This window comes from Ammospiza caudacuta, chromosome 10, assembly GCF_027887145.1.
Source record: "Ammospiza caudacuta isolate bAmmCau1 chromosome 10, bAmmCau1.pri, whole genome shotgun sequence".
Classification (NCBI taxonomy): Eukaryota; Metazoa; Chordata; class Aves; order Passeriformes; family Passerellidae; genus Ammospiza; species Ammospiza caudacuta.
Window position 1 is genome coordinate 5,135,403 of NC_080602.1, and position 12,331 is coordinate 5,147,733.

A 12,331-nucleotide genomic window follows, 5' to 3' on the forward strand; every position below is an offset into this window, starting at 1 on the left:
TTGTGGAACATCCTCTGGGGGAGGCTGCGGGGCTGGGGGACCCGGGGGGACAGGGGACCCCGCTGTGCACGAGCAGGGTTGGACTGCTCTGGGGGGAACTGTGAGGGGGGCCGGGGCAGAGTGACCTCCCCAGTGCCCTCACACAGCCCCTGTGATGTCACATTGCCCCTGTGATGTCATGCTGCCCCCATGATGTCACACAGCCCCTGTGATGTCACACAGCCCCTGTGATGTCACACAGCCCCTGTGATGTCACACTGACCCTGTGATGTTACAGAGCCAACTCTGTGTCATCCTGTGATTTCATACAGCAGTGCTGTGACATCGCAGAAGACTGATGTCACAAAGTCACCCTGTGATGTCACAATCTGGTCTGTGATGTCACAGCCTCCTCTATGATGTTACACAGCCACCAGGTGAGGTCACAACCTACTCTCTGATGCCTCAGAGCCACCCTCTATGAGAGCAGACACTGCTCTATAGCCTCACACCCTGCTCTGTGATGTCACAGCAAGCTCTGTGATGTCAAAGCCAGCTTTGTGATGTCACACAACCCTCAAGAACCCTTAAGAACTCAGTTCTATTGAAACACTGAAGTTTCTTGTACTTTGAAGAGATCCCTGTCAGGGACACCACAGGGAAAGTGTCCCCAGGCCCCAGGCAGAGCAGAGAACTGGAGGCAGTGATGACAGGTGGGGACAAAGAGAAGCCAAGTCTTGGTGCCCTGGGGCACAGCAGGGTCTGTGCCACCAAGGGCTGTGAGGAGACACCTTGTCCTGAGGCACGGGGGCCTCCTGGCACAGCCCCAGCCAGGCTGGGCACTGTCAGCCCCTTGTCCTGCCCTCAGCATCCTCCCCTAGCCCACATCCCATGGCCTCAAGGATCTGCTGGAAGGAGTCCCTGCGGAGCCTTGCTCAGGAATGGTCCTGGGGGCTCCTTCATGCTTCCAGGGACTGCAGGTTTTTCAAAGGACTTTGGGTTTTGCTTTTGCCTTGGAGTCTCTGAGAGCTTTGTGCAATCATGGCTTCTAATTATGTGTTGCAATTAGTCCTTAGAGAGGCTTTGTCAGTAACACCACTCAGTGGGGCTCATAAATGCTTCAAGGTACTTCAGTTCTTTTAAGGTATTTGGTGTTTCCCTTGGGATAGACTCTGGGAGATATTTGTCCAATCATGGCCCCAATTATCTGCGTTAATTAGTCCCTGGAGAGCTTTGTACTGACACGAAATGGGGCTCATTAATGCTTTGAGACACTCAAGGTGTTGAAGGTACTTTAGATTTTCTTTTCCACACTGTCTGAGAGGTTTTTGTGCCATCCTGGCCACAAATTCTCTCCTCCAAGGAGTCCATGAGGAGCCTGTGTTGGAGAGGGACCTCAGAGGGAGCCATGAATGCCTGGAGACACTTGGGGTGTTTCCTCTGCCTTTGACTCCTGGCAAGGTTTGTGCAATCTCCTCCCAAGCCCTGAGGTTCAAGGGCTCACTCCAAATGCACAGTGAGGCTCATGAGGATCAAGCAAGTCCTGACAAACCCTGGCTCTGCCTTGATTTCCCTCTGCTCCAGTGTAGTTCATTAGGAGGTTTTCCTTTGACAGTTATGGAGAAATAGTTCAAAGAGCTTCCAGGAAATATGTAGTCCTATTTTAAAGGGTGTCTTTTTATTGCTGTTCTTATTACACAAGAGGTGATTGCAGCATTCAGTGACTGATATTGATCCAGGGACTCTCCTAAGGAGCCCTGGCCTGCTCAGAGAAGTGGTGCCTTGAGCTCTGAGCCAGTGTGGACAACCTTGCTTCATATTCCCCAAGCCCATGGTCTCTCTCCTCACTCACCTGGAACCTGCTTTGCTTGGAGAAGTGGCTGCACACAGCCAAAGAGGGATTTTCCTTCATTTGTTTTTGAAGCAATCTAAAACTCCTGAGTTTCCCCATTGCAAACAGACATCCTCCTCAACTGTGTGCCAAGCCCAAGCTGCCACCAGAAGCACTCCAGACCTGCCCTGGGCCAGCTGTGAGGGTGCATCATCATCCCAACATGCAGTGGTGCCATTGCAAGGGACTGTTGCCATGGACACTGCAAGGACCCCACTGCTGGGTTTGGGTGCCATGGCAACCCCCATCAGTTCAGGTTTCCTTGGAAACCAGCCCAAGGAGCCATTTCTGCAGCCAGGTTCCATGGCCACTTGCCTGCAGAGCTGTTGCTGCCCTTGGCTGCCATGGCAACCCTGGGACAAAGCGGTGCCAGGGCTGTTCCAGGTACAATTGCAGTGACACTCGTTGGTGCCACCAGGTGCCATGGCAACGGCCACGGGGACCCGTTCCTTGGTTTGGTGCAATGGCAACCAATGCCCGGACCCGTTGTGATGGTTGGTGGCCATGGAAAGCTGCCCTGGGCCCTTGCTCAGGGCTGGTGTCAGTGCCCAGAGCCAGAGGGGATCCCTTGCTGGGGGCTGTGCCATGGCCACCTGCCCTGTGCCGCGCTGGCCGCTCTGGCACCAGGAACCAGCAGCCACCGGCACTGCCAGGGCCAAAGGCCAGGTCAGCCAGACAGAAAGGGGCAGGGCTGGGCACTGTTTCCATGGCAACCGGCACTGGGGGGACACCTGGGTCACCTGGCCTGGCAGTTGCCATGGAAACCCCCGGCAGGGACTGAGGGCACAGCCCCTGGCACTGAGACACTGCTGGGCCGGGTGCTGAGCACAGCGCTGAGCACGCAGAGATGGTTTTGTTCTTGCTGAGCTGCAGCACAGCCAAGGCCTGTCCTGCCCCTCGTCCAGCCACGCTGGGGAGGGGCTGGGGCTGCGGGGGAGCTGGGCAGGGGACACAGCCAGGACAGGGGACCCAAACTGAGCCCGGGCATACCCCAGACCAGAGCACATCATGCTCAGGGTATGAAGGGGGGAACAGGGAGGAAGGGGGGAATTTTGGAGGGAGGGCTTTTGCCTTCCCAGGTAACACTTAGGCAAAAGGGGGCCCTGTTTCACCAGTGGGCAGGGTCACTACCAAAGACACAGACACCAAGTTAAGGAATTGTGTCATTTATATCATGCACAGCTGCAGAGATTTACAAAAGGATAAGCTCAGCAAAGCACATCATCATTAGCAAAGAATTACAAAAGAAGCTCAGCAATCCATCATAACCCATCATTATATTTTGATGACCAATCCCTTAGTGAAACACCAGAGGTATTTGTGGCAGACAAAGATTCTGGCTGACTATCAAGGTACACCTTACAGACATCAGTAGTACTTTAGTGACACCGTTCTTCATTATTTTTTCTCAATCTCATTCGAGTTAGGAACAAGAATTCTGTTGTCCATGGAGCTGGCACCTTTTTAATTCCAGAATAATGCCCCCAGGCCCTTTGCTGTTCAGCTTTACCATGCTGTCTGTGGCTAACAAGGCTTGGGGGGCCCTTTCCCCTCTGGCTGGAAGGGGCTGGGTCCCAGTCCCTGAGGGGCACCCAGGCTCCTGGATGGAATTGCTGTGCAAGTCCCTCAGTGTCACAGCAGCCTTCACACGGAGCCCCGTGGATCAGAGCATTTTCCACAGGGGCCCTTAGAGCAAACAGGGTCTGGCAGGATGTGTTAAACAATATAAAAAATATATACATATTTTTTACACATATGTGTATACACATATATACCCACATATATATGTGAATATATTAATATATATATATATGTCTTTATATACTATAAATATGTATATAGATATTTATTATATCAATATTTCACTTGTACAAATGCATATTAGCTCAAGATTAAAACCTTCTGTTGCTCCATGTGGGAGCATTCCAATAATCATTGTTCCTTCTGAAAGTGCTGTTTCCTATGTACTCTCAACAAATTCATCTTTGTCTGCCCAAACCCACAAGGTGTTTTCCTTTTCCATTTGCAATTTTTGGATGCACTTGAAGCCATCCAGGGGTGCAGCTTCTTTTACCCGACTGCCCCACTGCTCACAAGGGGCTCCGACCTCAGCCCACTCCAGAGCCAGGGAACTCCAGGGAAGGGCTTCCCAGCTGGCAATTTCTGATGGGACTGATTCCTCACATTTACATTGAACAAATGACATTTTGTTGGCATCTGGCCAGACTGTGCCAGTTTTGTTTTACCAGTGGGCAGGGTCAGCACCAGAGATACAGACTCCAGCTGAAGGAATCAGTGTCATTTCCTGCAGCTCAGAGCAGCAAAGAATCACAAAAGGAGCAGCTCAGCAATGCACCCAACCATCCCCACCAAAGATTGCCTGCAGTGATTAACAAAGATCCAGCAGCATTTACCCTCAGCCTTTACCATCCCCCAGACCCACACAGCAGCTGGGGAAGCTGTCACAGCCAAGGGCTGCAGAGCCACTCCTGGGCACTGGGAATTCCTGCAGGTGCCTCCAGCCCCAGGTGAGGCTCCAACCCCGCTGGGAGAGGGCCCAGCTCTGACAGTGCTGAATGAACAAACTGACAGCACTGCTAGTGTGGCAACATCTGCTTTCATCCTCCTCTTGGGTCCCTCCCAAAGCCTGGCCAGGGCTCAAGGAGGAACCAAGGGAGCTGACTTTGACCATACAGCCCCAAACAAGGCCAGATGTCAGATTTCATGGCCTTGTCTGGCTTCTAAATACACAAAGGTCAATACATGTTTCACTAAGGAGTGGCTACATCTATCACAGTGTTAATGACCATGCATATTTCATCAGGGAGCAGATACAAAGATAACCTTTGCTTGGAAGGTTCATCCAGAGGCCACCTTTGGCTCAGGGCCTGCTGTCCAGGCCTCACTCAGGGCTGGTGTCCAGGCCTTGGCACTTCAGGGACGTGGTTTAGTGCTGGGCTTGGCACTGCTGGGTGACCGGCTGTACTGGGTGAGCTCAGAGGGCTTTTCCAACAGAAAGGATTCTGTGATTCCATGATTATATCCGCTGCATTCAGCTGGGGCTATTTTAGCAGCATTCCTTTGCTCCAAAAGTTCCCTTTTGCCCAGCTCCTGTGGCCTGAGGCTTCAGCTCCTTCAGCTCCTGGTGCTGAGCTGCTCATGCTGAACAAGACGGCTCGGAGAGAAGAACACAGTCCATGCAATTCCTTCTGGGACACGGAGAGGGGAGGCTGTGCAAACAGGAGCTTGTTTGCTGTGGCCTCCTCCTCTGCCCTTCACACTTTTCAGCGCTTTGAACCAGCCAAGAGCTTTCTCCAAGAGTGCAATGGAGCAGCTGTTCCTGCTCCCAGGCCTGGCTCTCTCCAGTCTCTGCCCTTGCCTGGTTCTGTCCCTCTTGCTGTGCCCTCTGTTCCCCCAGGGCTCGCTGGCTGCTGCCCAGGACTGTGGCACTGGCACAGATCCAGTGCTCCAGAGCCTCCTTTCTGTGCCCTTGCAGCTGCCTGGGCACAGCAGCCTTTTCCATCTGGAAGCTCCCCATGGACAGGGAGTGCCCAGCTCCGTTCCTTGCACAGCCTCCAGGAGCCCAGGGCTGCCATCTCCAGTCCCTGCTGGCCCTGGGGGCTCCCAGGTGCCTCAGGCTGCTGTGACACCGCTGCACACGGGAGGGAAGAGGGGCAGGGGCTGTGCTCAAAGTCAGCTCCATCTGCTGCTGCTGCTGCTGCTGCTGTGGGGTCATTTGTGCAGCCCTGTCTGCCCAGAGTCAGGGATCAGATGCTGCCAGTCTCTTCCAGCCCTGGCTGCTCAGAGTTTGGGCCTTGGAGCCCCAGGTGGCCAAAGGCAGCTGCTGCTGGTCCCTCTGTGTGCCCGTGCTCAGCAGTGCTGCTCCATCAGTCTGTGCCCAGCAACGGGGAAAAGCCTCAGCCCTGCAGGGCCAGGAGCTGCTGGGCTCTGCCTGAGCAGCTCAGCCAGCAGGAAGGGAGCTGCTCCACATGGGAACCAAGAGCAAAGGACATTCCTTTTATAGGACATGTTTTCTATTGAAAGGAAAAAAAAAGGAAAAAGTAATCAAAAACTATATAAAATGTGAAAGTGTGAAAAAACCCCAAGTGTGCAGTGAAAAGTCATCTCTAACTTTGAATTAAGAGGCAACTTATCTTTTGAAAAGAAAAGTTATTTACTTTGTAAATGTGCTGATGGCATGGATCCATCTTACTGACCTCAGCAGTCTTTTTAAAAAGTTTTTGGGGATTGTTTCCAATATTGTTATTTTAAATTGTGGTCGAGGCAAGAGGAAGTTGCTTTGTGCCCTTCCAGCTCCAAGCAGGACTGGGAATGGAAACTCTTTCAAAGCCCAAATCCTTTACAAGACGACCTTCCTTCTCAGCCTGGGAATGAGCGGAACATTCCCATTGAAACTTTCAGGGATTTCTTAGAGTCACAAAGTCCCTCTGACAGCTTTTTGCTCTGGTGTGGAAGTGCAGAAGGGCAATTCTCCATCCACCAGCTCCAGACTGCACTGCCTCTGGAGCACGGCCCACTCGCCAGCTTTGGCCCACTCGTGGCACTGCCAGAGGAGGAAGAAAGTGCAATTGCACAATTCCAGCCAATAAAGAAGGAAGAATGGGACAGACAAAACACCCTGTGCAGATCCAGGCGTTCAGCTGCTACTATGGAGAGTTTGGGTCCTTGCCAGTTGGATGTGTGTCCCCAGCTGCAATCTCTGGGCCTGCAGCAGAGTCTCACTCACCTGCCAAAGCAGAAAGCTCAGGCGCTGTGCTCACAACGGGCTCGTCTGATGCAGAGCTGTCAGAGCAATGTGAGGGCAGAGCCAGCCCAGCTGGGCCCAGGGCTGAGCCCAGCTGAGCCCTGGCAGAGCCCAGAGCAGCCTCAGCAGCCGCAGAGCCCGGCTGCAAGGAGAGAAAGCAGAAACCGCCCGTCAGCTGAGGGCTCCTGTGCCCTTGTGCCAAGGCCTGCGGTGCCCAGGCCATGCTGGCAGTGCCCAGAGCTGCCCATCCCTGCTGCCTTTGGCAGCAGAGCAGGAGGGCAGCACATGTGCCCAGCCTGCAGCCAGCCAGGGCACATCCAGCCCTCAGCAGCTGCCCAGAGCCAAAAAGCAGCTGGGCAGCTGACTGAAGAATTCATTGTATCTGCCCCAGCAAAGGGGGAACCTTTGGTGCCCAGCTGTGCCATGCCCAGATCCGGGAGCAACCCCCTGCCTATAGACTCACCTGCAAATTGGACCTGGAGCCTGGCTTTGAAGAAGGTGCCAGAATCCAAGTCCATCATCTTCAGCTGGCCAGGCCAAGGAAGAGATTGTCATCTTTGAGGTTGTCCTTGGTGTCTCCAGCACCAGCCCCATTTGGAACAGCTTCTCCAGGGGCTCCTTCTCCTTCCCTGGGGTCAGACCAGGCTGTCAGGGCTCTGCCCAGGGCCCCAGCCATCCATGAACCATACAAACAAAACCAGGGGGATGGTGGCCACCAGTGCTTGTCACACCGGGTCTCCAGCTCAGCTCCAGCCCAAGAGCTGCATGTTCCCTTCTGCTGACCCCTGCTCAGAGCTACAGGCAGGACAAAACCAGCCTGGTTTGCTTTGCCACTGATTGCCAAGAGATGTGTGGAGCTGGTACCTGCCAGGCCCCTGGATCCAACTGTGCACGTGGATCTCTTCAGTCTTCTAGGGCAGAGGAACACCCTTCACCCAAGGATGACAGAAAAGATCTTCTAAGGATGGCCTGTCCGAGGGTTGCATGGACAAACACCTCTTAATGACATCTTGGCACGCTGGGGAGAGAAACCAGAAATCACCAGTCAGTTGGAGAAGTTGCCCTCCTGTTCCCATGCCCAGGTCATGCTGGGTGTGCCCAGAGCTGGGCCTAAACTTCCCCGTGGATGCTCTGTTTGGAGGACAGCAGGAGAGCAGGACATGTGCAACCTCCTCAGCAGCTGCCAGAGTGGTTTGCCCATGAGCCCGCTGCTGTCTCCCAGCACTGGTATTCCCCCCGTGCCCAGAGATGAGGATCCACCTTGAGAGAGCCATCGTGGGAACAAGATTCGCCCCCGGATGATCTCCTGGCCCCTCCTGAATGGGTGCTTCCCCATGACCAGGTGGCACAGCAGGAGGCCCAGGGACCAGATCGTGGCTGCCTCGCCATGGTAGCGTTGGTGCTGGATCCACTCTGGTGGGCTGTAGGACAGGGTTCCTGTGGAACACAGACACAGCTCAGCAGGGGGCTGCTGCTGCTCCCAGAGCCCGGCCCCAGCATCCCTGGGCCTGTGGGGCCGCCCCAGAGGCACACGGGGTGAGCGCTGCCCTCTCACCAGCACTTGGGACTTGTGCACAAACTTGGGGATGGAAAAGAAGCCACTGGTCTTGGAAGAGGGCAGAAGAAACACAAGGAAGGCCCAACCATGACACACAAAGGAAAAACCCACCCAGTAGTGGAGAAAACCCACTCTCCCTCCCACCCAGAACAACTCGGCCTTAGCATCAATCCCATCCCAGTGCTGCACCCAGGCTGGGCCACGAGATGCCCAGGAGCACACCCTGCGAGGGCTCACCTGCAAACTGCGTGTAGGCTGTGTCTTGGAGGAAGGCGCCACAGCCAAAGTCGATCAGTTTCAGCTGCCCGCTGGCCAGGTCGAGCAGGACATTCTCGGGCTTGATGTCCCGGTGCAGGACCCCGCAGCTGGTGCAGTGCCGCACGGCCTCCAGCACCTGGCGGAACAGCTCCCGCGCCTCCTCCTCCGGCAGGAACCCCCGCTCCGCCAGGAAACCCGAGAGCTCCTGGCACCGCTCCGGACGCTCCAGCACCAGCAGGAAGCTGTCGGGGAGCTCAAGCCACTCCAGGAGCTGAATGACACCGCCACAGCGACCGGACACCTTGGCCAGCAGCACGATCTCCAGGGGTGCGCTGGTGCCGTCGGGCTGCGGGAGGAGCACGACGCCGTCAGTGGGGCCGAGGCCGTGCCGGGGCTCTGGGAGCCCTCAGCCAGCCCGGGATGCTCTGCATGCCCCGCTCAACCCACGCCCGCTCTCCCCGCAGGGCTCACGGCGGCTCCCACCGCGCCGGGCCCCGGCTCCTCCTCGCCCGGCACGGCCCGGCTGCTGCCGCTGGCTCCGCTCACTCACCAGCTCGCCCCAGTGCCGGATGCGATCCCTCGGCACGCGTTTGATGGCCACCTGCGAGCGAGGGAGAGCAGCGGGCTGAGCTCGCCGCCCGTCATGCCCAGACGCATCCTCCTCCTCCTCCTCCCTCCCCTCTGCCTGCGTCCGCCGCCGGCCCCGCCGCTCACCGGGGCGCCGTCCGAGAGCCGCGTGGCCGCAAAGACGCTGCCGAAGCCGCCGCGCCCCAGCAGCGATCCCAGCCGGTACCGCTCCTGCAGGGCCTCCTGCGCCGTCCCTGCGGGCGGGACGCGGCTTTCAGAGCTCGGCCCGGGTCCAGCAACGGCCCCCGAGCGCCCCTCACCCGCCCCGGGCCCGGCATCCCCACCCGCCCCAGGCCCTGGTGGCTTGGGGCCGGCGGCCGCGCTGCCGAACGGCGGAGCTCGGGCCGGGGAAGCCGCAGCGGAGGCGGAGGGAGCGGCCGCGCCGCGTGTGTGCTCCGCGGGCCCCGGGAGAAGCCGGGGCCGGGACCGGGGTCGGGACCGGACCCTGCGTTGGGTCCGGGTCCGGGCTCGGGCCAGGCGGAGCCGAAGGGCGGCGATGCCGCCCCCGCACCAGGCACTGATGCCCGCCCAGCAGCGCCACCGCCAGTACGGCCAGAGCCGGGCGGAGGCGAGACCGCGGCGGGACGGCCGGGGCCGGGCACGGGGCAGCCCCGCCCGGGGCCGGGGGCGGGCCGGGGGCATGGCCCTGCCCTGCAGGGGAGAGGGAGGCGGGGAGAGGAGAGGGACGCTGGGAAACGGACACTGAGAGAAGGGTGCCCGACAGCGGGAAAGGGAGAGAAAGAGAAATAAAGAGACAAAGAGAAAGTAAAGGAGAAAGACTGTTCAGAAGTATCTGTTTTGGTGCTCTCGCCGCTGCTGCTGCCGCTGCTGCTGCCGCCGCTGCCGCCGCTGCCGCCGCTGCAACTGAAGCACCGGGGCCGTTCGTCCCCGTGTCCGTTCCCCGCTCGCCCCACGAGCCCCACGTTCGAGCCCCGCGCGCCCCGGGGACAGCCCCTCCGTCTGCCCAAACACGGGAACTTTGCAGCCTTGAGCCCAAATGCAGAGCCCTGACTCCTGCACGCTGGCACAGTGATCCCCTCGCTCGCTGCTGGGCATTGTCCTTGCTGAGGATCAAACACTGTCGGGACACTTCCCTTGGGGTAGGATTCCTACCTGAGCCCAGCACTGCACTTACATATCTAGTGTTGCTTTCCAGTAAAAACAGGGGAAGGAAAACTCTGTGTGGCTCATGGTATTTTAGAGTGTCTAAAAATCACTAAGTCACCAATCTTAGAGGTGAGGTGCATCTGGAATTACTGGGATGGAGAAGCAGTGCAACATGGAAAAGGGGAGCATAGAAATAAATAGAGGAAAACACCTTGGATTGTTTCTTTCATTTTCATTTCACTTCTGGAAAGCTGTTTCTGTTTTCCAGGAATCTTCTCCTGTCTGCTCTTCCCAAGAATCTCTCATGGAGAACAAGGTCAAGCTTCTGTCACAAGATTTGCCACCAGGAAATGATGCCACTGGTGAAATTTTCATTGTGACTGTTTGTGCTGGTTTGGGGCAAATTTTGGGAGGAAAGCTCCAAAATGGGTCTGTCTAGAAAGCAAGTTCGAGCAGCCCCTACTCCTAATAGTTCAGGAAAAGACTTCCCTTGAGAAAAGTGAAAAAACCCAAGTTTATTTCACAAGTGAAGTATTCACAAGCATGAAAAATGAATAATATTAAATCAAACTTCTCACAGTAGTGAAGAGATGGCAAATTCAGGAAGTCCTTTTTGTGGGTTGTAGTTGGCTGCCTTGGTCTCTTCTAAGTCCCTCTGGTGCTGGAATGCAGCGTCCCAGAGCTCGGGGGGCCACAGGTGTGAGCTGCTGCTGCCGGTGTTTGTCTGGGTTTTCAGTCCAGAGCAGGTGTAAACAGTTCCAAGAAAAAGGAAAGTCACAGTTCCTCCACAGAAAGAGGAACTTCTCTTCCTAAGCTAGCTAAAACCAAATTGCTAGCTAGACCTGGGCTGTGAAGGTATCAGGAAATTTCCAAATCTGGGCACTGGCGGTCCCAGCAAACACCAGAGCTGGATGGTGCTGGAGCCAGAACCTGCAGAGTTACAAATTTTGGCCTTCTGTGCCAGCTAATCCATGGACTTGGGCTGTGCCAGCACCAGGAAGTTTTCAGATCTGGGCGCTGGCGCTGCCAGCCAACACCAGATGTGGGTGGCGTCATTGCCAGCGACAGAAATCTGCCAGATTTGGGCTCTGCTGGCCCTGAGAAATTTCCAAATCTGCGTTCTGGTTACATGACACACAAGATGTGGGGGCGGTGCCAGAGCCAGTAAGAGGAAGCTGCCACAGGTTTTGGATTTCTGTGCCAGCAAATTGCTGCACTTGGGCTGTGCCAGAATTGGGAAATTTCCAGATCTGGGCACTGGCAGTGCCAGCAAACAGCCCATTTCAGGCTCCAGGCTCCAGGAAGGACTGGATCTGGATGCCTTCCTCTTTTCTTTCCTTCCTTCTTTCCTGGGATCCTGCGGCCAGCAAACTCCAGATTGGGCAGTGCTGGCAAGGGGAAATTGACAGGTTTTAGCTTTCTTTGCCAGCGAATTCTGGACATGGGTAGTGCCAGCACCGGGAAATTGCCAGATGTGGGCACTGGCAGTGCCAGCACACACCAGATCTGGGTGGGGAATGTGCCAGCACCAGGAAATTGTGAAATGTGAACTTTCAGTGCCAGCATATTGCTGGAATTATGCTGTGCAGGAACCTGAAAAATTCTGGATCTGGGCACTTGTGGTGTCAGCAAACACAAGATTGAGTTGCTGTAGGTACCAGGTATTTGCTTGGTTTTGGCTTTCTTTGCCAGAAATCACTAGACTAGGGCTGTGCTGGCACCGGGCAATTCCCGCATCTGGGCACTGGTGGTGCCAGCAACCACCAGATCTTGGCATTGCCAATGACGGTAGCAGGGAATTGCCAGATTGTGGCTTTCTTTACCAGAAAATTGCTGGACTTGGCTCTGCCAGAACAGGGAAATATCCAGATCTGAGCACTGGCAGTGGCAGCAAACACCAGGTCTGGGTGCCTGTATTGGCATCAGGAGATTGCCGGATTTTGGCTTTCTGTGCCAGCAAATTGCTGGACTTGGGCTGTGCCAGGACAGGGAAATTTCCAGATCTGGGCACTTGCACAGCAAACACCAGACCTGGGTGGTGCTGGTGGCAGCACTGGGAAGCTGCTGGGTTCTGGCTTTCTTTGCCAGAAAATTGCTGCATTTAGGTTTTGCTGGCACTGAGAAATTCCCAGATGCTAATTTTCTG

General features: G+C 55.9%; 1 protein-coding gene across 1 annotated transcript in view; it reads right to left on the minus strand.

Moving 5' to 3' along the window:
* Positions 1–7,546: 7,546 nt before the first annotated feature.
* Positions 7,547–12,331, minus strand: part of LOC131562140 (serine/threonine-protein kinase pim-2-like) — a 55,377-nt gene continuing 50,592 nt past the window's right edge. The window contains exons 3-7 of the mRNA XM_058811709.1: positions 9,166–9,729; positions 9,002–9,052; positions 8,431–8,797; positions 7,896–8,072; positions 7,547–7,653 (exon numbers count right to left, since the gene is read on the minus strand). Coding sequence (XP_058667692.1) covers positions 7,547–7,653; positions 7,896–8,072; positions 8,431–8,797; positions 9,002–9,052; positions 9,166–9,729 — 1,266 coding nt within the window. The remainder of the gene's footprint in view (positions 7,654–7,895; positions 8,073–8,430; positions 8,798–9,001; positions 9,053–9,165; positions 9,730–12,331) is intronic.